We start from the raw sequence: 27,029 nt of genomic DNA on the forward strand, positions 1-27,029 counted from the left end.
ATAGTGAAAATATAAATAAAATGATAAATTAATGAAGTAGTGATTTCTTCTTATACCGAGTCTCATAGCAATAGTGATACGAACGAACAACCCTTCAAAATTTCTTCCCAAATTCAACAAATCAACACAACTATAATCATAATCTTCTTTCTCAAATTCTCTTCATTCCCAACGATTTCGATTCTACTACTCAGCTTCACTTTGGTACTATTTTCATCTTCAATTCTTCCTTTTTCTCCTCAATAATTAATTATTAGGTTTTCTGTTACTGTATTTAATTGCATGCAAAATTGTATCTTTTTCTTTTCAAATTGTTATTCGATGTGTTTAATTCATGATGATGTTTACCACTCACTCGAAACCCTAGTTCTAATTTTCTCTTATTTGATTTCTCAGTGGGTAGTTTTTGTGAATGGAAGATAAGGGTATGGATCAAAATGAAGATGAATGTCGCAATGAAGGTGAAACTAACAACAAACAAGATGATGAGGTTGTTTTAATCATTCATTCAACTTTACTACTTTGTTTTTTCTTCATTTTTTCTTTTGGGTCATTAGGGAAATAAGGGATTCACGTGTTTATTACAACAGCTTTAATAAAAATCACTTTTTTATCCCTTTTAAGATTATTACATTTGTATGTTAAGGGTTTTTCTTCAAAAAAATAAAAAATCAGAAAATATAGTTTTTTTAGAGGTGAGAGAAAATAGATATCAAAAGAGGAGGTAGTGAAAATGCAATATCTTGCAAATTTTAACAGTGGCTTAGGTTGTTTAACAATGGTTAGTGATGTTTGTTTCACTTTTTTTCTTTTCATATGAGCATTTGGTGAGAAAATTTATACAGATTCTATAGGGTAGCTATGCAATTCATGACGGTTTTTTGTATTTATTGTCTTGTTGCACGTTGACTTAGGAAGCTGTTGCTCACCTCGAAGAAATCAAGAAATCGATCGAGGCAAAAATGGCTTTACGTCAAACCAATTTGAATCCCGAGAGGCCTGGTTAGTTTTTATTCCTTTTGTTTTTGTCAGTTACGTTACGGATATCTGAATTTGTTTTTTGCTGCCGGTAGGAAATAGGAATGGATAAAACAATTTAATGCAGAGTTGGTTGAGCGGTAGCTTAACTGATTAACAACAGCTACCAAGTTCTTTAATAGACTATATCCATATTCTATGAGTTAAATCCTAGCCTGGACACTAGGTCTTGGACTTCCTCTGCTATAGCAAAACAATTGAGACTTCGGATGGTTACTTGGAAATTTTTTGCTGGAATACACGTACTAAATAACGCGGTTGAGTTTAATTAAATACGTACTAAATAACACGGTTGAATTTAATTCTTAAGAGAGGCCAGTGAATCAAGTTATCTTTGTCACTTACCGTTGATACAAAATATAAAAAAGTCAATTACATATTTCAATTCAATAATCCACTCATTAAAAAATTATTAACTACTCAAATGTTTCTATTTCATACAGGGAGACTCTCAGTTGCCACAAACTAATTATGTCATGTATACTTAATGAAGTTCTGACAATCACCACAATGTCAGAATAAAAAAAATTAACCAAAAGGAATTCAGTCTTAAGAATAAATCTGCTGACGAAAAATCCAGACTGGCCTGGCAAAATACAAGAAAGAAATTCAAGTGTCAAAAAATCAATTTAACCCCGCAAAACCATTTGTCAGAAAATTGATCCAAAACTAGTACAGACGAATGGAATTATAACGAGTTTTTTAAGTCTACATGATATCATCTTGAAAGTCATGTCATGTTTGAGTGCAATACTTAATTTTAAGAACTCGGGAATGTTTTTGTTTAACGTTGCAGAATGAAGCTGTTCCTATCAGTGTGGTCAGAAAGCAGACATTGCAGTAATGGAAAAATGACAGGTCTGCCAGAAGTCCAAAAACCCTCAAATTCATCTTAGAAACTCTTTTCTTTCACATCTCTCTTTCTGTTTCATTATTCAAACATGTCAGCATTCTAGCCAGCCAGCAGCTTCTCCTTCAACCTTTCACTCTGACGACCTTCTCCAGCAACCTCCTCTGCTGACCTAGCTCTTTAATTTTTTTTCAGCTATAATATTAGCTCAAGCTGTTGTTGTTTCTATAAGACAATATCCTCTGTAAGAGGCATTTAGAATTGAAGTGTGGATACTGCACGGTCCCAATTTAAATAGTGTGGAGAAAATTCTAGGTAACCCTGTAATATTTACTCCCCCAACAAAATATTGATGCGGTGAACAAACATGATTAGATATTATCAATGTAGTTTTAATATTTTTAATATCTCTAAAGTTGTTAATGCATGAATGTATATGGTAAGCTTCAATTCTAAACTAAACATGACTAGCTATTATCAAAAAATTATGAAATAATATGGACACATTCCGGTTAATGGTCAAGTGAGACTCGTCCTTAACAGCAGAGCCTAACTCCGCATACTTGTACCCCTCATTTATTAAGCCCTAGAGCTCACACCTAGGTTTGCACTAATGGCCCAAGATTCACGGTAACGAGTTTTCCATTAAATAGATGTAGAAGATTCAACCCTATGCAGCACACACATTTCACACAAGGTCTAATCTCCGCACCCAGCCCTTGGTAGAAACTTTGACCTAGCAATTCAGTTGTAGCATGAACAAGATATGTAACTAATTGTATTTATATAAGCAGCAAGAAGGTTCCCAATGCAGAAGCAGCTATAGTAATCTATCAGTCTAAACGAGTCTGCAAATGTAATTTTCTATGTAATACTACTGACTCCTATACAAACTAAAAAATTATACCATTGAGTTATTTTCTTCACTTGGATACTAATGTAAATGTTTCATCAAGATTTATTTTAATGAAGATCTAGTTTCCAATTTATCTTTCAAAACATGACATTTAAGTAATATGGTATGTGCAATTAGTAAAACATATCAGTCATTGTAGGAAAAGACTAAGTTGTTGTTTTAATAATATCATCTTAGGTTGTATATGTTTAAAGGGAGGTAGGTAAAATTATTCCAGGGAAAGTGAGAGGCGGGGAATGGGAGTGAATCATTCCCATGTTTGTTTGCAGTTTTTAATAAAATGTTTGAGTATTATTGATTCCCAGGAGTGTTGTTTAGTGTTTACACATGTTTTCGTCGTCTTTTATTCCCATATTAAGAGAGAGTTGGGGGGGATCTTACATTCCAATGGAATAAAAATTAGTTTAACTTCCCCCTCCAACTTGTTTTTTCGGTAGATTTTCAATTAAACAATTTAAAAAATTATACCCCGTGCTAATATTCCCATTAATAATATATAAAGGAATATCAATCTTGGCATTGGGATTTCATATCGTGAAACAAATCACCCATAAAGTTCAAATCCCTTTGAGCAATATTAGGTTGTTTTTCTGGTATATTGTAATGTTGCACAGATAGTGATACAATATGATGTTCATTGCAGACACAGGATTTTTTAGGACCTTGGATTCCAGCATTAAACGCAACACTGCAGTTATTAAGAAACTGAAGCAGATTAATGAAGAGCAGCGTGAATCACTGATGGACGACTTGCGAAGTGTCAACTTAAGCAAATTTGTTAGTGAAGCAGTGGCAGCTATATGTGAGGCAAAACTTAGGAGTTCTGATATACAAGCAGCAGTTCAGGTATGTGAATTTCCATTTTTTATCCTATTTTCCACACAAAAGAAACTATTTCCTTGGAACAAAAGATATCCCTGATTTGCTGTGGGTCCATGAGTTTGAAATTCATACCGTTTGCTTACTGTGTATTCCTCCTTATTCAGTATTTCCATATTATTATATGACTTTGAGCTTGGATAGCTGCAAATAGCAAGGATCTTTTTTCTTTAAGAAAAATATTTTCAATTAGACAAATTGAAACCATGGATCTTCTGATTGGAAACAAAAAGAAGTAGAAATGGACAGATCAGTTAAATATCTAATTATGTAAGCAATTAAATTTTTAATTTATTTAATAGAAAAATCTCTTGAACATATACCAAAATCTTATTGACTGCTGAATTGAGACTTTTATAGTTTAGGTAGGGAAGGAGGAAAAGGGAGGCAGTAGGTCTCCGTAATAAGGTGTATTTGAGATATAAAACACAAGCCTTCCTCTCCAATTTAATACTTAGGTCACATGTACTGCTATTAGTACAAGACCAGGCCTAAACTGATACATTAGCACTGGTAACACTAATTTTCCAACGGAGACTATTGTATACAATGCATACATTCATACACAGTACACACAGTGTGTCTGTAAATCAGTATAAATGTATTTTTCCTAGAAGTCATTGGTACAATGGTATGCCTTTTCAATCCATGCTGTAGTTGTATATCTCTTGTATTCAATTTTTGTTCATGTTTTAGCCTGTCATTGCATTATTATTATTATTAGTAATTTCTTGTCATGCTTCTTTGTACTTGTCTTTCTTAACTTAAGAAATTCTTCTATTATACAATGGTAATCAAAATCAATCAATTGCATTGTCGAGCACGTAGGTTACTTTTTCCACTGAATTTTGAAAAATTTCCATTATTTTATGTGGTGAATGTTACCTAAAATATTTGCCTTCTGGTATATGGCCATCACTTGCTCTTTTTCGGAAAGATATGCTCTTTGCTTCATCAAAGGTACAAGGATTTTGTGCCAACTCTGATTCAAGGACTTCTCAAAGTCTTCTCTCCTGGAAAATCTGGTGATGAAACAGATTCAGACAAAAACTTAAAGGCAATGAAGAAGCGCAGCTCTCTGAAACTTCTATTGGAACTTTTTTTTGTTGGGGTTATTGAAGATGGTGGTATTTTTATCAGTATCATAAAAGATCTTACCAGTGTGGAACAGCTGAAAGACCGGGAAGCTACGCAAACAAGTTTGACCCTTCTTTCTAGCTTTGCTCGGCAAGGAAGAATTTTTCTAGGACTTTCTGTTACTGGGCCAGAAATTCATGAAGAGGTAATTCTTTTATTAATTCATTATATTAATTATATTGCCAGTGCTTTCTATTAATCTTGTTTGTTCAATGTCTTCCTTTTGCATTGATTTTCTCAACCTCTTCATTTTAAATCATTGCAAGTTTCCTCCAACCTTTATCTGTATTAAGAATTGTTTTGTCTTCCCAGAGTTGTGTTATAAATACTCTTGCACTGACATTCTGAAACAGTTTATGAAAGGCCTCAACATCACGGCAGATCAAAAGAAAGTTATCAGGAAAGCATGTTATTCGTTTTATGATACTGCAGCAGAACTACTTCAGTCTGAGCATTCTGTAAGCATTTCTGTATCTGTAACATTATTTATATTTATTGTTGTTTGTCTTCACCTTCTCTTTTCTGTTTTCTTTTTCCATGAAATATGTGCCAATTGTTTTGTTTGTCCTTTCAATTATTGATTATTGATACCTTTTATTTCTTGACAGTCACTTCGATTAATGGAGCATGAAAATTCTAAGATTTTGAATGCAAAAGGAGAGCTAAGCGAAGAAAATCTCTCTTCATATGAAAAACTTCGTAAATCCTATGACCATTTGTACCGTAATGTCTCATCGTAAGTTGCTTTCGTTTAGTTTTTACTTTTCATGTTCCATGTCTAATGGCTATTTGTTTGTGTATCTAGTACATAATATCTTTTTGCAAAAAATTTCTTGACCCCTGTTTAAGGTTTACATGTATGGCTGCCCATGTGTATTTTGGCCTAGCACAGTGGCTTATTTGTATATATGCACTTATGCATAAAGCAAAAGCCATAAATTCTTTGAGCTATTGAGACACAGTCTAGCAGATTTGAGGGAAATTTGGAATTATGTGGTTGTCTGCGGGTTAGAATAGTTTATTGGGGAGATCTTTGTTTGTTGGAAACATAAGCACATTTAGGTTCATATATATTGAGTTAAGACCACGTTGTCTGAGCCCAGAGGTGGGCTTCATCTCTCTCGTCGAGGTTCCCCAGAAATTGATAAAAAAAGATAATTCAAAATGTCTTTGTAAGATAGTTTTGCTTACTTGCTATTAAATTTTGACATTTCGTTCATCCTGCCAATCTCTTCTGTCTAATGTAGACTATAAGTGGAGTCACCCTTCATTTGATTGTTTCCTAGATGTGTGTCTAATTATTCCTTTTAATTCTTCTATTCTGTAATTATGATTGTCTTGTTACAGATTAGCTGAAGCACTTGATATGCAGCCTCCTGTAATGCCAGAGGATGGCCACACAACAAGGGTTACTAGTGGTGAGGAAGCTGTTTCTTCTGCTGCTGGGAAAGATTCTTCTGTTGTTGAACCTATATGGGACGATGAAGACACCAGAGCTTTTTATGAATGTTTACCTGATCTTAGGTTTGTATTTCCAATTAAACTCTCCATTAGTCCTTGATCACTGTATTCTTACATGTTCAAAACTTTGATGTAAACATCAATGGTTTAAAAATTTCTTTAGTTGGTTTACCGTTGTTTTATTTTAGACGGAACTTTATTCTGCTTGCTTTTCTCCAGAGCTTTTGTTCCTGCTGTGCTTTTGGGAGAAACGGAGCCAAAAGTTAATGAGCAATCTGTGAAGGGTCAAGACCAATCAACCGTAAGAAATCATATTGGCAAATTTATTTAACCTATTTCAGAATCTCTGACTCAGCTGGGATCAACCATGATTGTTTGAGGAGGAGTGATAAGAACACTCTGTCTAACACTCACTCTTTTGTTGGTTTGTTGGGTGAAATCCATATGGGTCCCACCATTTTATGTGGGACCCATTTCCAAAGTGTAAGACCCACATTGATTTCACACAATAAAAGAGTGGGTGTTAGAGAGTGTTGAAAAGAGAGTGACTACTCTTCTTTGAAACCACTCTAGTTGCTGTTTAATTACTTGATTAAAATATTGTGTATTGTTTTCTTATTATAGTGTGACCTAGTTTCCATTAGATTAGTCTTTAGCTGTTTTTCTATACACTTCAAATATTTGATGCTAACCATTGGAGCTCTACCTGGATGCTTAACCCTTAGGAAAGTTGATCTTGGGCTAAAATATATTTATTCTTCATATATAGCTTGGAACTAGCAATAGTTTCGACTATATGCATTCCGTCATTCATCCATGTCGTAAAATGTTGACAAATTATATTTTGTTTCATATTTCTTCCTGTACTTCTCTGTTTTGGAGTATGCACTTCTCATCTTTTTACGTGTAAGATACTTTTTCCGAATTTCAGCAACTTTAGTTGTCATTGCACGGCTCTTTGGTTAATAATGTGAAACTTTTTCTGATATAGAACCTTCTTCCTGGTTTTTTTCTTCTTCTTTCTCTTACCTACATTCTGCAACTATTCTCTGACTCCAAGATTGATAATTATCTAGGAAATATTACCTGAATCAGACAAAAGTCAACTGGTCACCCTTGATAGTGGAGAGGTCTCCACAGAATCTAGCGTTTTACCTGAGGGAGAAAGCTCAGAGATAGTGAATGATAAAGAAGAAAAAGAAAAGTCTAAAGAGTTGGACAGAGACAAGGAAAAAGAAAAAGAAAAAGAAGGTGAAAAAAAGGGGGAACATGAAAAAGAAAAACTCAGAAGTCTTGAAGGAACAAATTTGGATGCTCTATTGCAGAGGCTTCCGGGTTGTGTGAGCCGGGACCTTATAGATCAATTAACAGTGAGGATATCTTATTGAGCTCATTTACTTATTTTCTTAGACTGTATTGTTTTTTACATCACTATTAATCATTAGTTCCTTTTGGTTTAACAAATTTTAGGTAGAGTTCTGTTATCTAAATTCAAAATCAAATCGGAAAAAGCTTGTGAGGGCTTTGTTCAGTGTACCAAGGACTTCTCTAGAACTGCTAGCGTATTACTCACGCATGGTTGCCACACTCTCAACTTGTATGAAGGATGTCTCCTCCCTTCTATTGCAGATGTTGGAGGAGGAATTCAACTTCTTAATAAATAAAAAGGTTAATTTTATATAAAATCTTCCATTGGAATTGAATCAATTATTTTCATCACTTTAAATTAGGTAATTACTTTTGTTATCTTGTTTTTGGATTGACTTAACAGGACCAGATGAATATTGAGACAAAGATCAGGAATATCAGGTTTATTGGAGAACTTTGCAAGTTCAAAATTGCCCCTGCTGGCCTGGTCTTCAGTTGTTTGAAGGTATGAGAGACTAATAATCAAATCATATATCATAGTTAACTCCTTTTAATTACAATAATTGTTTTCTTAAATTCACAACTTCTGTTTTGGAGCTGTTCTTATAATGTCAATAGGCTTCAGGTTCACCCACTATACATTTTTGTGCCTAGCTTTTTAAATTCTAAAGTCCTCTTCAATTATTTTCTTCTGTTTTGGTTACAGAAGTCCTATAAGTTATACTCATGTGAAATATGCTGTCATCCTCCATTTCACTGATTCTTAGATCACGGTCTTTTCTTCATATCACAATAGCTCCTTTTTGTAGCATTAGAATATGCACATTTTTTAGAAGACAACTGTTTTACTCTTTTTAAGTTAACCAATTGAAAGATTTAGTTAAACCCTAACTTGTGAAAAGTTTGTTGCCCTGTTGGACCGCACCTAACCTTTCAAGATTAAATTTTAAAAGTTTTGACAAAGTTTGGAGAAGCAACATATTCTGTGTCAAATAATTGACCAACTGAACTGGGTATTAAGTATTAACTCAATGATACTGCTTTATTTGGCATCAAATTTTCTATCTTACTTCAAGTCTAGTTCCACTTGCATTTGTTACACCATTTGTTGTAAGGTTTGAAGAGAATGAGTATATGTATTGTGATGTCGCCTATAAACTATTGAATCCTCAATTCATGTTGTTATCGTTTCAGGCCTGTTTAGATGATTTTAGTCATCACAACATTGATGTAGCTTGCAACCTTCTTGAAACATGTGGCCGTTTTCTGTATCGGTCTCCAGAAACTAGTATACGTATGGGTAACATGTTGGAGATACTGATGCGCTTGAAAAATGTTAAAAACTTGGATCCTAGACATAGCACTTTGGTGGAGAATGCATACTACCTTTGCAAGCCACCTGAAAGATCTGCACGAGTAGCTAAAGTCCGTCCTCCGTTGCATCAGGTGCAATTCTTATTTCAACTTCCTTTTCTTTCTCTAATAACTTTATGTTAGGAACCCAATAATTGGATTCCAGAAAAGAAGAATTTATTAACAAATATGATAGAATAGGAGAGAATCTTTCCTCAAGTGTTCTCTGTTTACAATAGAGAATTCTCTATTCAAAATTACAATATTCAAAAGATACTCTTTAACATTTTTGTTCTCCTATTTATACACATACTCTCTAAGTAATCCAAATAACAAGAACTAACTTACTTCTCTAACAACCAATAACTACAATCCAAATAACAAACTGACTAACTACTCTAACAACAATAACTACTCTAATTTCCCTTTATTCTGTAATCGTAACACTATAATCTCAACTAACATTATAATGATATCTTCATTGCAGTATATCAGAAAGTTACTTTTCTCTGATCTTGACAAGACGACCATTGAGCATGTGCTGAGGCAACTTCGTAAATTACCATGGAGTGATTGTGAACTGTATCTTTTAAAATGCTTCATGAAGGTTCACAAAGGAAAGTATGGTCAGATCCACCTGGTTGCATCTCTTGCTGCTGGGTTAAGTCGCTATCATGATGAGTTTGCTGTAGCTATAGTTGATGAGGTTGTTATTTTTGATATTTTTTTTACTTCTTTCTTGATTTGCCATCTCTTCTTCATAGAATAGAATGATCTGAATTTTGAAGGATGCCTGGTTAGGAACGCCTATTTATTAGTTAGCTCTTGTTTTGGTTTCTCATACCTTTGTTTGCATGTAAATTTGGTCGGACTGAGCAAAGTCTGCCTCTCAATTTTAAGTTGCTCACTTAATTTAACATGCCCAATAGTAATCAAATTATTTTTTTTCCTCTGATTAAAGTTGAGTTTTCTGTTTCAAATTCTAGGCATTAACCCTTAGGGAGAATGGAATTTTTTTATGTGAATCTTTAATAGATATTCACTTTCCAGACAGTTTTTAGGGTTGATTTTGGTATTTGGTTTCAGGTTTTGGAGGAGATTAGAATTGGGTTGGAACTAAATGACTATGGGATGCAACAAAGACGCGTTGCCAACATGCGATTTTTAGGAGAGCTTTACAACTACAAGCATGCTGACTCATCTGTTATTTTTGAGACATTGTATCTCATTATTGTCTTTGGCCATGGAACACCTGAGGTATTGGTTGTATAATACTGCTTAATTTTTTAGGAGTCGTAGAATTTAGGCTTAGGATCCAGGGTGGGGACTCCCCATGCCTTGTCAGCACTACTTAGACCAAACCTCTAAGCGATGCAAGACTAATCACACACCCAACACAAGAAGATGTTGAAGGCTGCAATGAATGCAGCCCATATTTGCTGCAATTAAGACCCCTAGGAGTGGACCTGAATTATGGGTTGAATATCCAACATATCCATCATACCCAGGCTCCGATTGATCGGGAGCATGGGCGATGCAGGAAACCCTACAATGCATCTACGGTAGACTTTGATACCATCTTAGAATTTCAGCTTAGACCTAACCCAACCACGCAAAATTGGTTTGTAAGGTGAGGACAGCCCAAGTCAACTGATCAGATCGATGTGTTTGACATGGCTTGAATACAGAAATGTTTGCATTCTTTTATTTGTTTCATTAATTAATTAATTTTGCATATGAAAGCCTTCTCGTGACATCATTATATTTGTTTATTTATTCTGCCAGCAAGATGTACTCGATCCACCTGAAGATTTTTTCCGTATAAGGTTGATCATTACTCTACTTGAAACTTGTGGCCATTACTTTGATCACGGCTCTTCTAAGAAAAAGCTTGATCGGTTCCTGATGCACTTCCAACGGTATATTTTAAGCAAAGGTGCACTGCCTCTGGATGTTGAATTTGACTTGCAGGTCAGTCTGGGGAGCGTTTTTGTTGACTGCATTTCATTATGAATGAATGATTGATGTGTTAATTCATGTATTCGATGATTTGGAGTAGCAATCCTAATCATAGTTTATGTATGCATCGCATCAGTCTTTAGTTTAATCCAGTAGCTTGAGTAGCACTTCTGTACCGTGTTTTATGTCTTTGGGATTGCAACATATTCAATATTTGAATATTTAGAACTTGATATGACAAGATGTGGTAGCTTTATGCATTAATAGTTTTTATTTTCTGTGATTATTTTGGTTATGCACTTCAGAAGATATATTATTTTTTCTTGTTTATTGTTACCAATGTTATCTGAGTGATCGTGTTCCCATGTAATACCTTTGTATGGTGGAATTAAGCGTTGATGTCAAATAGGATCTATTTATGACAAACATGATGAAAATAATTTAATATGACAGTCAAGTAACAGGATATAATTTAATATGGAGTGAAGTTTGGAACAAGAATGGAATTTTCATGGAATAACCATTTTTGAAAAATATGGTTATTGTGGGAAAATGTAGCTGCCAAAACCTCTATATCTTCCTCATTGCTGCGACTAGCATCCATGGACCCACACACACACACACATATATTTTAGAATGCTGTCAGTAGATTCTAAAAAACTGTCACACTAACTTGTGTATTCATGTGGATATTCATTTTCTTACATTTGCTATTTTGGGGTTATTGATTGTTTTGTAGGATCTGTTTGCGGACTTGCGTCCCAGTATGGTTCGTTACACTTCTGTTGATGAGGTGAATGCAGCTCTAGTGGAACTTGAGGAGCACGACCGAATAGTTTCTACTGATAAGGCTAGTAGTGAAAAACATTCTCACACTGATAAGCCCTTAAGTAGGAGCACTTCCACCACGATGGTCAGCAATGGACAAAACAATGATAACGGCATTGAGGAAAATGGAGTGCAAGACAATGTCAACGAAGGTGAGCATGATTCAGGGAGTGACGTAATCGATGCAGAAGGACATGATGATGAAGAGTTGGATGAGGAGAATCATGATGATGGGGGTGAGACTGAGGATGACGATGAGGATGAGGACGGACCTGCTTCTGATGATGAAGATGAAGTCCATGTGAGACAGAAGGTGACAGAAGTCGACCCATTAGAAGAAGCTGATTTTGATCAGGAGCTCAAGGCTGTCGTACAGGCAAGGGATTACTTATTTATCATGTTCACTTGCTCCTGATTCATTTTCTGCAAAATTTGATGGTTTACCTTGACACAGATTAGTTTGAAAATAATGTAGTTTTTTATGCCACAATATCTCAATTATTTAGAGCATTATTTTTTATATATATCATGCCGTATCTTTTCTCTTGTCCACTATATTCCTAAATTTCAACAAGCTTATGTAAGATTAGATTTTCTTTGGAAGGATGGGTCAACGTTGCTCTGATGTAACTGATGTAAGCAATGTTTGGCAACTGGATTTATATATTCACAGTTCTTGTATTATAATTTATGCAGGAAAGTATGGAACAGCGACGACTGGAGCTACGGGGCCGTCCTACATTGAACATGATGATTCCAATGAATGTATTTGAAGGATCAGCCAAGGATCATCATGGGAGAGGAACTGGTGGGGAAAGTGGTGATGAAGCCTTAGACGAGGATACTGGCGTAAGCAAGGAGGTTCAGGTGAAAGTTCTGGTGAAGCGTGGTAATAAACAACAAACGAAGCAGATGTACATCCCCAGTGATTCCTCACTGGTGCAGAGTACGAAACAGAAAGAAGCGGCTGAGCTTCAGGAGAAAGAAGACATTAAGAGGCTTATCTTGGAGTATAATGATAGAGAAGAGGAAGAGCTTAATGGATTGGGGGCCCAACCTTCGAACTGGATGCAAAGTGGAGGTAACAGGGTTGGTGGTCGTGGCAACTCTTTTGAAGGAACCAGTGGCAGGGGTGGTGGATCACGGCATCGGCATCATCACTACTATACTGGCGGTGGGATCTACTATAGCAGAAGAAGGTGAATGATACTTGAGTGAATGTGGAAGGCAGATATTTTATGCCATCTGCTTCCCTCCAGCATGATAGACATTGAAAACAAAGTTCCTCAGATATTCATGATTAGTAATGGCCTGGCCTCCTCTTGTGCTGCTCTCATATTCTATTCTTCAAACACTTACTGGCAAGGACAAGTCCCTTATCTTGTTGGTAAGTGGCGGTTTCAAGCATGGTGGGTTGGTGATGCAGGGTTTGTAGAGTGTTGTGCACACTATCTTGGATTCTTGACCAAGTTGACACGCAGGATTGTAACAGGTGGAGTCCAGTAATTATATCCTGGCCTCTAAACCAACCTCTTGTATAGCTAGCTCTATGTGGAGACAAAATCACTAAGCATGGTTTTGGTGGTTTTTACTTTTTCAAGTCGGCGATGTCGGCTTGTATCTTTTGAGGAAGAATGAGTAGGCAAAATTGTCTTGAAACCTTGTGAACGGGCCGAAAACTGTCAAACATCAAATTAAAGAATCAACCTCTCATGTCTTAGTCATGGTTACTGAATGTCTCCCATGTATGTTATAATTATTATCTGCATAACATTATAGTTCAAAGAGTAATTATTGATAGACTGGAGTATGGATCTATTTGATCCCATACCCGTTGAAAGGGGTCTAGGTATAGATTGTACTGTATTTAAAAACGTGGATTTTCTCTTGTAGAAACTCTAGATAATGGTTTGATCCCTCAAGAATTAACTTATTTGAGCGTGAAGTGTGATGTTAATATGGTTACTTAACTGATTTGAGTTTCTGCTGATATTTATATTTATGTCATCATTCTTTTTTGGAATGAGTATTTAATGTTAGTGTTATGATGTGGGAGACTTTTCCATATTGGCCTTTTGAAGAATTTGCGTGGCTTCGTTCTCAATTTTATAACATTTATTTATATTGAGATTTAGATTAGATAATAAGTATTAGTTTGCATGGATTTATGATATTCAACTACCAGTGTGGTCAAAGACACTTGAAGATGGGTTAAGATCCTCTCCATTTGCTAAAATAGCTAAAATAAATGGAGTTTGTAATTTAGAGAGAGATAGACACAAAAATAGATTGTGGGTCATACCATTAAGTGGGTTCCACCATCATTAATTATTTTTTACTTTTTTCAAAACTGTGTATCTATATATTTAAGAGATTATGGTTAATGACGTTGAACATCGTAGTTAAACTGTTTAGTAGATTATTAATGAGTTGTAACAACTTGTTATATTCATTGGCTATTTGCTTATCTTACTTGACCACAATTTTTATTAGTTTTTTGTCTTCCACATCTCGCCATGTGATGGGGAGAGTGATGACGAGGAAGATTGAAAGAAAAAAAAAATATGAGAAAGGGTTTAATGTGTTTTTTTTAGATAACTTACAATATTTTTATACCGAAGTTTTAGTCTTTGATATTAAGTCAATTCATGTATACCGTTACAATTTTTCTTCTACTTACATTATACTTATTTTTATGCATCAAAAGAGTGAGAATTTGAAATAGTGGAAATACGGATCAATAATACAATTTTTGAACTATTTTGGAGTTTGGACCAATAAGAGTATCAGAGACCTTCAATTTGGAGTTTTTAAATAGGTTTCATGTGTACACATCACTCTTTTATAATTTTTTAATAATTATACCTAATAAGCACGAAGTCACTCCAATGGAGATCCTTTGACAGAAGGTTTAAATCGGTTCCACGACTAACTCTTCATCATTTACATTCCAACAATACAGTAATTATTTTAATAAAAAGTAGTGCGGGGTTCGGTTAAGAATGAGGGTCTTAAGTTTTAGAAGACCCCAAAAAAATTCTCCAATATGGATATCTATTAGACACCGGATCTTAAATGCTGAAGACCTCGTCACGTTGTTGGTTCTTCTTCATACACTACTTGTTTCATTGCCGTCTTTATCTCTTGCAACACAGTTTCCAATTCCCCAACTGAACCTTTTTGCACAATGTCATATTTAGGGTTTAGGGTTTTTTCAATTACAAAACCCACAATATCAAGAAGGTTATTCTCTCACTCTGTACCTCCAATTCCATTCACTTATGGCCCTATGGATGATGATGATTATTTCATTTACAATCTCCGTAACACTAACAATCCCGATCCATGCTTCCAAGTTAACAAAAGAAACTTAATTACTTTGTCAAAACGAAGAAGAATTATTCAGCTGCTATTTCCTTCTCTCGTCGCATGGAATTGGACGATATCAAGCTGGATAATATATCATTCAACATTTTGATCAATTGTTACTGCCTCCTTCGTCGAATGGGGTTCGCCTTCTCTATATTCGGTAAAATTTTCAAGATGGGTTATTACCTTGAATACTCCTTATGAAAGGCCTCTGTCTTAACGGTCAAATTGACAATGCCATGGAGTTTCATGAGAAATTAGTAGCCCAAGGGTATCAGTTAGACCATCTCACTTATGGAACTTTGATCAATGCGTTGTGTAAAAGAAGAGAAACAGGAGCTGCTGTATTTTTGTTGAGACAGGCTGAGAGGGAAAATGTAAGTCTTAATGTGGTCACGTATAACCCTATCATTGATAGTTTATGCAAAGAAAATCGTGTAACCGATGCATTTGATTTGTTTAATGAAATGGTTCTTAAGTACAACACTTCTCTTTTACCTGATGTTGTCACTTATAGCCCTCTAATTAATGGTCTATGCATTGCGGGTTAATTGAAAGAAGCATCTGAATTGTTGGATGAAATGGTATTGAAAAACATCAAGCCAGATGTTTATACATTTGGTATAATGGTTGAGGCTTTATGCAAGGAGGGAAATGTGGAAGAAGCTAAGATCGTAATTGATGAGATGATGGTTCAAGTAGGAGTAGAACCTGATGTTGCTATTTTTAATAGTTTCATCGATGGGTGTTTTCCAAGTAATCAACCAGATATGGCCAAGGATATATTTGATAGTATGGACCAACGGGGAGTCGTTCCTAATATTCATAACTATACTATGATGATTAAAGGATTATGTAAGATAAAAAGGGTGGATGAAGCATTGAATCTCTTTGAAGAAATGCGTTCTAAAAATATGACGCCTGATGCAAAAATCTACACTTCTATTATTGATGGTTTGTTCAAATCTGGGAGAGACACTTGTGCTTTGAAGCTTGTTGGCGAGATGCATGATAAAGGACTACCAACCAATGTATTCACTAAGAGTGATTTGGTTTAGTATGGTTCTGTATTTATGCTGTAGTAGGATGTGGTTTAGCAGCTAATGGCTTTTGTTTTGTTTGTTTCCTAGTTTGTTAGTTGTTTTTGTTTAGGCTCCCTGCTAATACAGTGGTTTTGTACTATAAATGCCTTTTAGATGTGCCTTAGTTGCTATTAATAATATTTTCCGTTCAAAAATTTAAAATTTATTCACTTAAAATTTGTTTGTTATCAAGTTGACCAGGCTTTTGATTTTCTTGCTATTAGTTAAAACTTCGAATATATTTTGTTGATTTTGGACACATGGTGTAATTCACCTTGTGTCTCTGTTTATTTCTGTTATGATATCTCGCATCATAATTTTTTTTTATGGACACAGATGTTCATAACATGTAATTAATTGGCTGTGATGATTTTATGTAACACATGTTTGAAATTGAGGAATGCAAGCTATTCTTTTCTAGGTCTTTTTCTTTTTGGAGAACCTTTTGAGCATTAAAGTATTAGGAGTGGATTAAGAGGATTTCCCTGATGCTTCTTATGCTTGGCTTGGCATTCTGGTTTTGCCGTGACCTTCATATAACTTCAGTAAAATACCAGTGGTCATATAGGTGGTTTGCTTGAACTACCGATAGATTTGACAAAGAGCAAAGAAGGAGAGGTTTTGGTATTGTTATGAAGGAGTCATCAGCACCACATGTTCCAAAACTGGCGTGGCAGTGAAAAAATTGAACAATTTTTTGGTCTCACTCGTCACAAGAATTTGGTTTGAGTACCTGACTTATTGCACTTTGGCAAGTTTTCTTTTCGGTGGCGGTGGTGAGAAAGAGAACCAAATTGGAAACTAAGACTTGAAAATGCAATAGGGATAGCTAGAGTACTGGTATTTTACATGAAGAGTCCATCAATAGGATCATCTATTGACTTGTGACATAAAGCCTCAAAACATACCCATTGATGATTACTTCAATGCAAGAATTTCTGACTTTGGATTAGCAAAATTGTTGAACATGAATTTGAGCGAAACCAACACTGCCATAAGGGGAAGAAAATGGTATCTTTCACTTGAATGGTTTTAAAAACATGCATATCACTGCCCTAGATTAAGTTCTTTGGTTTTCTTAGTCTCACGCGAAAATAGGTTCCTAAAAGTTGAGAAATGCCAATGGCTCTCCACATTAAAGAACCATCTACCCTTAACAAATTAAAGATCTCATGATGTCGGTTCTACAATTGTTTTTTTGCTTTTGAAAAAGCCAAGAATAAATTAAATTAAATTAAATTAAATTAAAATAAGAGGCATAAGATATGCCTACAACTGTACAAAGAATTCGCCCAAACAGACACAAACTTGATACAAGAAACAACCTTAAAAGCCTCCCAAAAGGCAACTAGCCCCATAACTCGATACAACGAACAACAGACCTTGCCCAAAGAAAAGTAAATTGCAGGGCCTATACCGTCTATGAACAAACAAGACTAAGACATAAGTTCTCTTAACCCAGTCGAACTCAGACGACGCCGCAGAAACTTAAAACCAAGAAACAACGAACTATGGGAACGCCTAAGCCAACTGATCAGCACTTGATTGAATAAAACAAGCAGCAGGAGCCACACACCAAGTGATTCCGATAACTTTGACAAGCCTAAACAGCGACACCGAAGCTTGAAAGGCTAATAACGAAAACTCTTAATCAGCAAGTAAAAAACTAAAACTCCATATTGCAAACATAATCTGAAGCGCCAAATCTTCAACTCATCTAGATGTGCCCAACCTTCCTTATGGAACGCCGATGATATCCTAAGCCATTGACGATCTCCAATCAGCAAAAAAAGAGAAAATCCACTTAAAAACTAACAGGCGACCGTCAAAACTAAGTAATTTCTGAAACAAATTATCCAACTTCCAGCAAAGACGATAAACTGATCTCTGGTGATTTCACAACACAGTCCCAACGAACCTGATGCGGCTTTTGTACATAAAACCTGAAGCGGATTTTGTACATCAGCCTGCCTGAATTACACGGAAATGGAACCTCAACACACTTGAATAATACACGAGATGAAAATGCTGATGCAATTTGATATCCTGTAAAATATCTGAATCTGTCCTGTCGCTCCAGAATACTCCAAAACGCTATCAAGATGGTATTTATCCGAGTCTGACCTATCTCCAAATGCGCAAAACACACCTCAACCTCACACTTGCGATTCCAGTCAGCCGAGACAAGCTCTGGGATTCACGAACCATTGATTCAGATTGTACTCCATGCTATTTGTCTTGAATCTCAGCTAATTCCAGGAACTCCGTTTCACTGATTCAACAATATTTTCCAAGCAAACTTCCTTGTTTTTGAACAATTTGTCATTCCTTGCCTTCCAAATACTCCAAATGCAGGCAAACCAAATCACACCAAGTCTACTAGAAAAGACTCTCCCATTACCAATCAAACCTTGAAATTGATCTAAATGAGGCAAACCATCATTTTGAAAAGATGTAGAAATTCCAAATCACATACCATGTACCTCCAAACATCATACACTCAAAGAAGAGGTGAGCGATTGATTCTTCGGCACCACACTCCCCGATGCGCTGAGTGGACCCCTGATCGATGATACCTCTCTTAAGAAAATTGTCTTTTGTAGCTACTCTATTTTGAAACATTCTCCAAACAAAACAAGATACTTTTGACGGGACTGATTTATGCCGAACCTTCACCCATGAGGGATCGGGAATGACAACAGATCCCGACATAATCTTCTTATAGGTCTGCTTTACAGAGAACTCATTTGAAGTTTCTTTAACACCCAGTTCTAAATTGCCAATATCTCCCCACCATAATGAGCTTCTAATAACATCATTTCTAATCATTCCATCACCTGCAACTCTAATTTTTCATTCCCATTTGCAAAGAAGGACAATGTTAAATGCACCCAATTTTTTTTATTCCCAACCCCCCCTCTATAGGCCTACACACCTTATCTCTACTAACCCAATTAATTTTCCTCTCATCCTCACTCCCTCCCAAAGGAATTTTTTTAAAAGAGATTCAAGTTTAGATATGATACCTACCAAAGCTTTGAAAAAGGAGAGGTAATAGACTGTGATAGCTGACAAGACCAATTTTATTATAACCACACAACCACCGATAGATAACTTCTTATGTATCCACTTTGATAATCTCGATCTCACCACATCGATGACTGATTGCCACGTCGAAAATCTCCACGGATTTGCTCCAATAGGTAATCCGAGATATTTGAAAGGGAAGCTCCCTACTTTACAGTTTAAAATTGTTGCCACTTCTTCAAGCCACCTTTGAGAAATGTTTATTCCCACGAGGAGGCTCTTATGGAAATTAACCTTTAAGCCTGACATCAATTAAAACAACATCAGATTTGCCTTTATAATCCGAATATTCCCCCAACCTTTTTCTCCAAGGATCATCGTATCATCTGCGTATTGTAAGTGAGAAAAACGGTCTTCACCCTCTTTAAACGTGTAACCAGAAAAAAGTTCAGAATCCACTGTATTCTTCATCAACAAGTTAAAGCCTTCAGCTGCTATAATGAAAAGGAATGTCGATAGAGGATCTCTATGCCTTAAGCATTCTGAAATCCATCTTTTTAATGACGAAGTCCAGAAACTTCCAGTCGATTTAAGATAAGTCGTTTTGCAAGTTCATCCCAAGTTGAGCCCTTAAAGGCTCTAAGAAGTGGATCATCCATCTCACCTCGAAAGGGGAAGACTATTTAACAATTTTTTTTTTTGACAAAGGAAGGCTATTTAACATAAACACATGATTTAACGGTAAAGCCCTCTGTCTGAGCGGGAATTCAAACCCTTTTATCTGGCCTGCCCCTACTTACTTGGTTTCAAATCAGCCAATACAGTATTAAGGTCTGCCACTAGATCAAGAGAAGAATTCACCTTGTGTCTCAATTTATTTCTGTAATGATATCCTGCATTTTCATTTTTCTATGGACATGGATGTTTTCAGTAGATGTAATAAATTGTTATTGATCCTTTCTAGAACTTGAAATGGTCCGTCACCCCTTGGTTGAAGTTTTGACTTCCTTTGTTTAGGAAACCTTTCTTTCCTCATATGCACCCAAACCCAATCACCGGGTTCAAAAATCACCCTCTTCCTTCCTTTGTTTGCATTTTTAGCATACCCTTCATTTTTCTTTTCAATTTGCAACTTCACTTGCTCATGCATTTTCTTCACAAACTCAGCTTTGTCTTTTCCATCTTTATGCTTCAAAAAAGAACTGTTAGGCATAGGTAACAAATCAAGTGGAGTTAGTGGGTTAAAACCATAAACAACTTCAAATGGTGACATTTTTGTAGTACTATGAACCACACGATTGTAAGCAAATTCCACGTGGGGTAAACATTCTTCCCACATTCTCAAATTTCTTGTAAGAACACTTCTAAGAAGAGTAGAGAGAGTTCTATTTACTACCTCAGTTTGACCATCTGTTTGAGGGTGACAAGTTGTTGAGAATGGTAACTTTGTTCCAATCTTACCCCACAAGGTCCTCCAAAAGTGACTTAAAAATTTTGTGTCACGATCTGAAACTATGCTCCTTGGAACTCCATGAATGCGCACAATCTCCTTGAAAAACAAATCAACCACATGGCTTGCATCATCTACCTTTTTGCATGCAATGAAATGTGCCATCTTGGAAAACCTATCAACAACAACAAAAATAGAATCTTTCCCATTCTTTGTTCTAGGTAAACCCAAAACAAAATCCATGGAAATGTCAACCCAAGGAAATTCAGGAGTTGGTAACGGTGTATAAAGACCATGAGGCAAAACTTTTGATTTGGCCTTTTTACACACTATGCATCTTTCACACAACTTTTGGACATCAATTTTCATATGTGGCCAATAAAAATGCTCTTGCAGCAACTCTAAAGTTTTAACAACCCCAAAGTGTCCCATTAATCCCCCCTCATGCGCCTCTTTTAAAAGCAAAGTTCTTATGGAACATTTTGGCACACATAATCTTTTTTCTTTAAGCGAATAACCATTGTGCCTAAAATATCCATTAATGGCAGCATGTTCACAAGCTAAAAATTTTGATGAAAAATCAATATCACTTTCATATAAACTCTTAATTTGCTCAAGTCCAAAAACTTTAGTTTCAAGAGTGGAGAGTAAGGCATACCTTCTTGAAAGTGCATCTGCAACCACATTAGCTTTACCTCTTTTGTGTTTGATCACATATGGGAATTGTTCAAGAAACTCAACCCACTTGGCATGTCTCTTGTTCAACTTACCTTGCCCTTTTAAATGTTTCAAAGATTCATGGTCACTATGAATGACAAATTCTTTGGGCAGTAGGTAATGTTGCCAAGTTTGCAATGATCTAAACAAACCATACAATTCCTTATCATAAGTGGAGTAATTAAGGGAAGCACCCTTTAACTTCTCACTAAAATAAGCAATTGGATGTCCTTCTTGCATCAAAACAGCCCCAATTCCAACATTAGAAGCATCACATTCAATTTCAAAAGATTTGGAAAAATTTGGTAATGCTAAAATTGGTGCTTTGGTGAGTTTTTCCTTTAAGTGCAGCAAAAGCTTGCTCTTGTTTCTCACCCCATTTAAAAACAACATTTTTCTTAACAATCTCATTAAGAGGTGCAGCAATGGTGCTAAAATCTTTCACAAACCTCCTATAGAAACTTGCTAAACCATGGAAACTTCTTACCTCACTTACATTTTTGGGTGGTGGCCAATCCTTGATTGCTCTTACATTTTCTTCATCCACATGGATTCCCTTGGAGCTTACAACAAAACCTAAAAAAATTACATATCTGTGGAAAAGACAAATTTTTCCAAATTTGCAAACAAATGTTCTTTTCTTAAAACTTCTAAAACAGCCCTTAAATGACCACAATGTTCCTCTAAATTTTTGCTATATATCAAGATATCATCAAAATACACAACAACAAATTTTCCCAAAAATTCCCTCAAGACATGGTTCATGAGTCTCATAAAAGTACTTGGTGCATTAGTTAAACCAAACGGCATAACCATCCACTCATACAAACCATATTTTGTTTTAAAAGCAGTTTTCCATTCATCCCCCTCCCTAATTCTTATTTGGTGATAGCCACTTTTCAAATCAATTTTAGAAAATAAACATGCACCAAACAATTCATCAAGTAAGTCATCTAGCCTAGGGATTGGATGTCTATACTTAATGGTAATATTGTTAACAGCCCTACAATCAGTGCACATTCTCCAACTACCATCTTTTTTTGGAACTAAAATAACAGGGACATCACAAGGACTTAAACTTTCTCTTACCCATCCCTTACTTACCAATTCAGCAACTTGACTTTGAATTTCTTGTGTTTGTTGGGGATTGCTTCGGTAGGCTGGACGATTTGGTAAAGATGCTTCTGGAATGAGGTCAATGTGATGTTCAATACCTCTTAAAGGTGGCAGCCCATTTGGTATCTCTTTAGGGAACAAAGCCTCAAACTCCTGCAAAAGCGATTCAACACAACTTGGAAATTTTTGAGTGTTAGAAGTGTTAGTAAACAAAACCACGTCTTTGCAAAATAGCAAATATAGGGGCTGTTTGGTGACAATGGCATTTTTTATTTCTTCTTTTTTTGCCATGAAACTTTCTTTCTTTTCTTTTTCTGTTTCTTTTTCTTTTTCTTTTGCTTGCGCATATTTTTCTTTCATTTTCTTTTGATCTTCTCTTACATCATTAGGACTCAATGGTACAAGAATAATTTTTTTCCCAAAGTGCATAAAAGAATACTTATTACTTCGGCCATCATGTTGCACTCCTCTATCAAATTGTCATGGTCTTCCTAGCAACAAATGACAAGCCTCCATTGGTACTACATCACACACCATAACATCTTCATACTTCCCAATTTTAAAACAAACCTCTACTTGTTTGTCAACAAGCATTTCTACACTTTCACTAAGCCATTGAAGTTTGTAAGGCCTAGGGTGAGGTCTTGTTTCTAATTCTAATTTACCCACCATGTGTGCACTAGCAACATTAGTACAACTACCTCCATCAATAATTAGAGAACATACCTTTCCTTGCACTAAGCATCTTGTATGGAAAAGGCTTTCCCTTTGATTTGATTCTTCCTCCTTAGCTTGGTTTCCCAACATCCTCCTAATAATGAGAAATTCACCATTTTCACCATCCTCCTCTTCTTCCCCTCCTTCATCATTCACGACATACTCCTCCTCCTCAAGGTCCTCATTCTCTTCAATTAACATAGTTCTCTTTGTTGGACATTGAGAAGCTATGTATCCTTTACCTTGGCACTTGAAACACGTAACAATCTTGTTAGTAGAAAGATTTTGGGATGAAGTAATGTTTTTACCTTTAGGATCACTCGCGACCTCCTTAGGTGAAGAGGTACCCTCCTTCTTTTGCTTGTCCTTCCAACTTGAAGAATTGAAAGAAGAAGTTGAGCTTCTTCTCAATTGACCCTTCCTTTTGAGTTGTTGTTCAACCTTGATGGCTTGATGGACTAATTCCTCCAAAGACATGTAATGATGCAGCTCCACAATGTCACTAATGTCACGGTTAAGTCCATGAATGAACCTAGCCATGGTTGCTTCGTGATCTTCCACCACATTGGCTCTAATCTTCGCCACCTCCATCTCCTTGGAATACTCCTCAACCTATCCTCCCTTGGCCTCTCATCCCTCCTTCTAGGCCTACTTCCATCATCCTCCCCACCACTTCCATCATTAGTTAAACTATTTTTTAACTCATCAATTTGTTCTTGAAATTGTTCAGCTTGCACCTGTAACATGGCTTGAAACCTTGTTGTGAGTGCATCTATTAGTAACTTATTTGGACCTTCCTCAACCATGATTCCCTAAAACTAATCCTCACAAGTGTTTACACTCACTCAAATTGGCTTTTTTTTTTTTAATGTATCACTCTTTCCTTTTTCCACTCAATTGCTCTTTTGAGTTCTTTAGAGAAACCAAGTAAATCAAGGTAAGAAAACTTTCAAAATAGTGGAAATCAAAACACAAACTTAACACAATGCAAGGAATGAAAGGAAAAAAAAACAAAGGTTTGGAAATGATGTGAACAAGGAAACTAATTCAAATTCTGAAATGACAAGGTAAATGGTAAAAACAAGGAAAGTGTGGCAAATAAAACACAAAAACGAAATTGATGATACAAGCAACAATTTTGATTTTTTTTTATATATATATATATATATATATATATTTTTTTGATTTTTTTTTTTTTTTTGTAATATGAAAATCAGAATAATGAACAAGAAGAATTTGATACCTTTGAACTTTTGGCCCTTTAAAAAGGAACCAGGCTCTGATACCACTTGATGAACACTATTTTGTGAAAATTGTTCATATTTGACTTTTAATTATGAATTGATAAAAGTTGCTTGCTGAAAGATTAATTAAAGGCACAAAACACAAGAAATGAACTAAAAATATTGTTAATGAAAGGGTGTGCCAAAAAGAAACGAAAATTATGTATTGGGATTAATTTTGACAATGATTTGAGTTGAAAATGAGAATTTGATTTTGAATTGGTGTTTAGGCTGATTTGTGGTTTCAAACAAGAATCAAATAGTATCCTTTTGATTCTTCACTAAATCCCAACAAAATACAAGTAATACTTCTAATATCAAGTTTAGTCGTCCTTGCTTCTGGAACATGAACGTGTGCTATGCATCCAAAGACCCGAAAGTGATAAACTGAGGGTTTTAATCTACTCCACGCCTTCTGTGGTGTTACATCCTTAACTGCCAATGTAGGACACCTGTTTAGCACATAAATTGTCCAGTTAACCGCCTCTGGCCAAAAACTCTTTGGAATGCTTTTATCAGATAACATGGAACGAACCATTGTTCATAACAGTTCTATTTTTCCTTTCGGCAACACCGTTCTGTTGGGGAGTATAAGCGGTGGTTAACTGCCTTTTAATACCATTTTGCTTGAAAAAATCATTGAAATCATTTGAATTAAATTCTCCTCCTCTATCAGTGCGTAGACACTTAATCGACATCCCAACTTCCTTCTCAACCATAGTTTTAAAGCATTTAAAAGAATTTAAAGCCTCTGACTTCTCTACCAAAAAATACACCCATGCTTTTCTACTATAATCATCAATGAATAATAGAATATACCTTTTGTTGTTTAGATATAGGACTGATAGGACCACATATATCTAAATGAATAAGTTCCAATTTTTGAGTTGCCTTCCAATTGCTCGTCCTTGGAATATAGTCACGGTGTTGCTTTCCATTGATACAGTCGGTGCATGTCATAGTTGAGACAGAGAGTTCAAGAAGTCCACTAACCATGTTCTTATACAACAATGTTCTCAAGCCTTTGTAACTTAGATGTCCATACCTTCGATGCCATATATGAGACAAATTTTGAGCTTTTGTAGGAAAGCATTGATCAGATTGTGCTTTTGAAGAGATTTGAGATTGAGGCAGCAAGATAAACATCCTATTAGCAGTCATGTTGGTTTGAATTATCAGACCCTCCTCAAGATGAAATATCTTGCAAATCCCTCCCTTGATCAAAATTGCCAAACCTTTTTCTTGTAATTGGCCTATGCTTAAGAGATTTTTTTTTAGTTCTGGAATATAGTATACTTCAGTAACAACGAGATTCATTCCATTCAGCAATAACTTCACACTTCCTTTTCCCATCACATTCATCTTAGTGTTGTTTCCCAATTTTACAGAATGTCGGAAGTTTTCATCAAGTACATTCAGTGGCGGTGCCACATATAAGTGAGGGGATGCACTTGCATCCCCTGATCTTTTAAAATTTGCACATGATTGCAGTGTTTTATTAGTGCTTGAACCTCCTGATATTTTAAGGATGAACCTCCTCATATTTTAACATTGCAATTGAGCCAAACATTTTGCACCAATAACCCAAGTTTCTCTCACCCTATGAATGACATGAGTCTCACTTTTATGTTAGCACAACAGTATTTGCCTCAACTAGAGATAATTGACTTCCTTTTTGATATAACTCTATTTTTTAAAAGCCCAACTCTCTATTTGGTTTTTCCTATTACATTTGTTTTCTTTTATTTTCTTATTAATAATTGTAATTGTAATAATTGAATTCCTTCTAAAGAAAAAATGAAGTGCTTGAAGATAGAACACAAATCCTAAAAGTCTTTTAAGAAGCTTTTACCACTAAACAAAGTATGTCGCAGAGTTTAGTTCTTGCAAATATAATATATATTACTAAATATTTTATATTCTTTCATAACTTAATACTCCCACCATCCTAAATTTTAACAGGAAAAGTTCACTTTCTTTGTCCCAAATTTATAAATAAAATTGACAAATGTTTACCCTATTTAATCAAGTTGGTTTCAAATGTCATCTTTTCCAAATAAAATAAAATAAATCTTACTTATTCTCAATTTTCATGAACTCAAATGCAAGGTGTACCCAAATTACTCTCCCTCACATTTTTTCCGTAACCAATAACTTATGTAAATTATTTTTACTTCTTTCCATGAAACATATTTCAACACAAAATGTTATACACCAAATTATTATGCTTTAGAATTATAAATTTATAATTTACACAAATTCTAACTTTGATTTGATAGATTTTGAAATTTATAATTTATACAAAATATGGAAAATATAAAAAAATAATAATTAAACATTTATGCAAAAAAAATAGATATTTGATTGGAAAAAAATGACGAAAATTATAAATTTAGTAGTATAAATAAATGATATGTAAAAGAAAAAATAATTGCACAAAACTTTCATAGCTCTGGTAAAGTGGAAAGGTCTGAACCCC

The 27,029-nt window shown here is 35.3% G+C and overlaps 1 protein-coding gene across 3 annotated transcripts; it reads left to right on the forward strand.

Moving 5' to 3' along the window:
* On the forward strand, window positions 1–13,818 carry LOC11422854 (regulator of nonsense transcripts UPF2). 3 transcript variants are annotated; one of them, XM_024777396.2, is made up of 18 exons: window positions 1–204; window positions 397–490; window positions 915–1,002; window positions 3,448–3,650; window positions 4,621–4,965; window positions 5,174–5,278; window positions 5,429–5,556; window positions 6,168–6,344; window positions 6,501–6,582; window positions 7,358–7,651; window positions 7,752–7,949; window positions 8,053–8,154; window positions 8,844–9,095; window positions 9,490–9,708; window positions 10,089–10,259; window positions 10,788–10,973; window positions 11,701–12,165; window positions 12,486–13,818. In XM_024777396.2, exons 2-18 carry the CDS (start codon window positions 413–415, stop codon window positions 12,990–12,992), a joined length of 3,600 nt encoding a protein of 1,199 aa, XP_024633164.1. In that variant the 5' UTR covers window positions 1–204; window positions 397–412; the 3' UTR covers window positions 12,993–13,818. The 3 variants fall into 3 exon arrangements, with proteins under 3 accessions (XP_024633164.1, XP_039686476.1, XP_024633165.1); XM_039830542.1 differs by having other exon boundaries at window positions 26–204; window positions 408–490; window positions 12,486–12,992; XM_024777397.2 differs by lacking the exons at window positions 1–204; window positions 397–490; window positions 915–1,002 and adding an exon at window positions 1,875–1,896.
* Window positions 13,819–27,029: the final 13,211 nt, after the last annotated feature.

The sequence above is a fragment of the Medicago truncatula genome, chromosome 2 (genome assembly GCF_003473485.1).
Source record: "Medicago truncatula cultivar Jemalong A17 chromosome 2, MtrunA17r5.0-ANR, whole genome shotgun sequence".
Taxonomy (NCBI): Eukaryota; Viridiplantae; Streptophyta; class Magnoliopsida; order Fabales; family Fabaceae; genus Medicago; species Medicago truncatula.

What these genes read in the sequence shown, in the direction of transcription:
- LOC11422854 (XM_024777396.2), top strand. Translation starts at nt 413, where the DNA reads ATGGAAGATAAGGGTATGGATCAAAATGAAGATGAATGTCGCAATGAA. An exon ending in ACAACAAACAAGATGATGAG is followed by an intron (nt 491 to 914) that starts GTTGTTTTAATC and finishes ACGTTGACTTAG; the next exon opens with GAAGCTGTTGCTCACCTCGA. An exon ending in ATGTTGAATTTGACTTGCAG is followed by an intron (nt 10,974 to 11,700) that starts GTCAGTCTGGGG and finishes ATTGTTTTGTAG; the next exon opens with GATCTGTTTGCGGACTTGCG.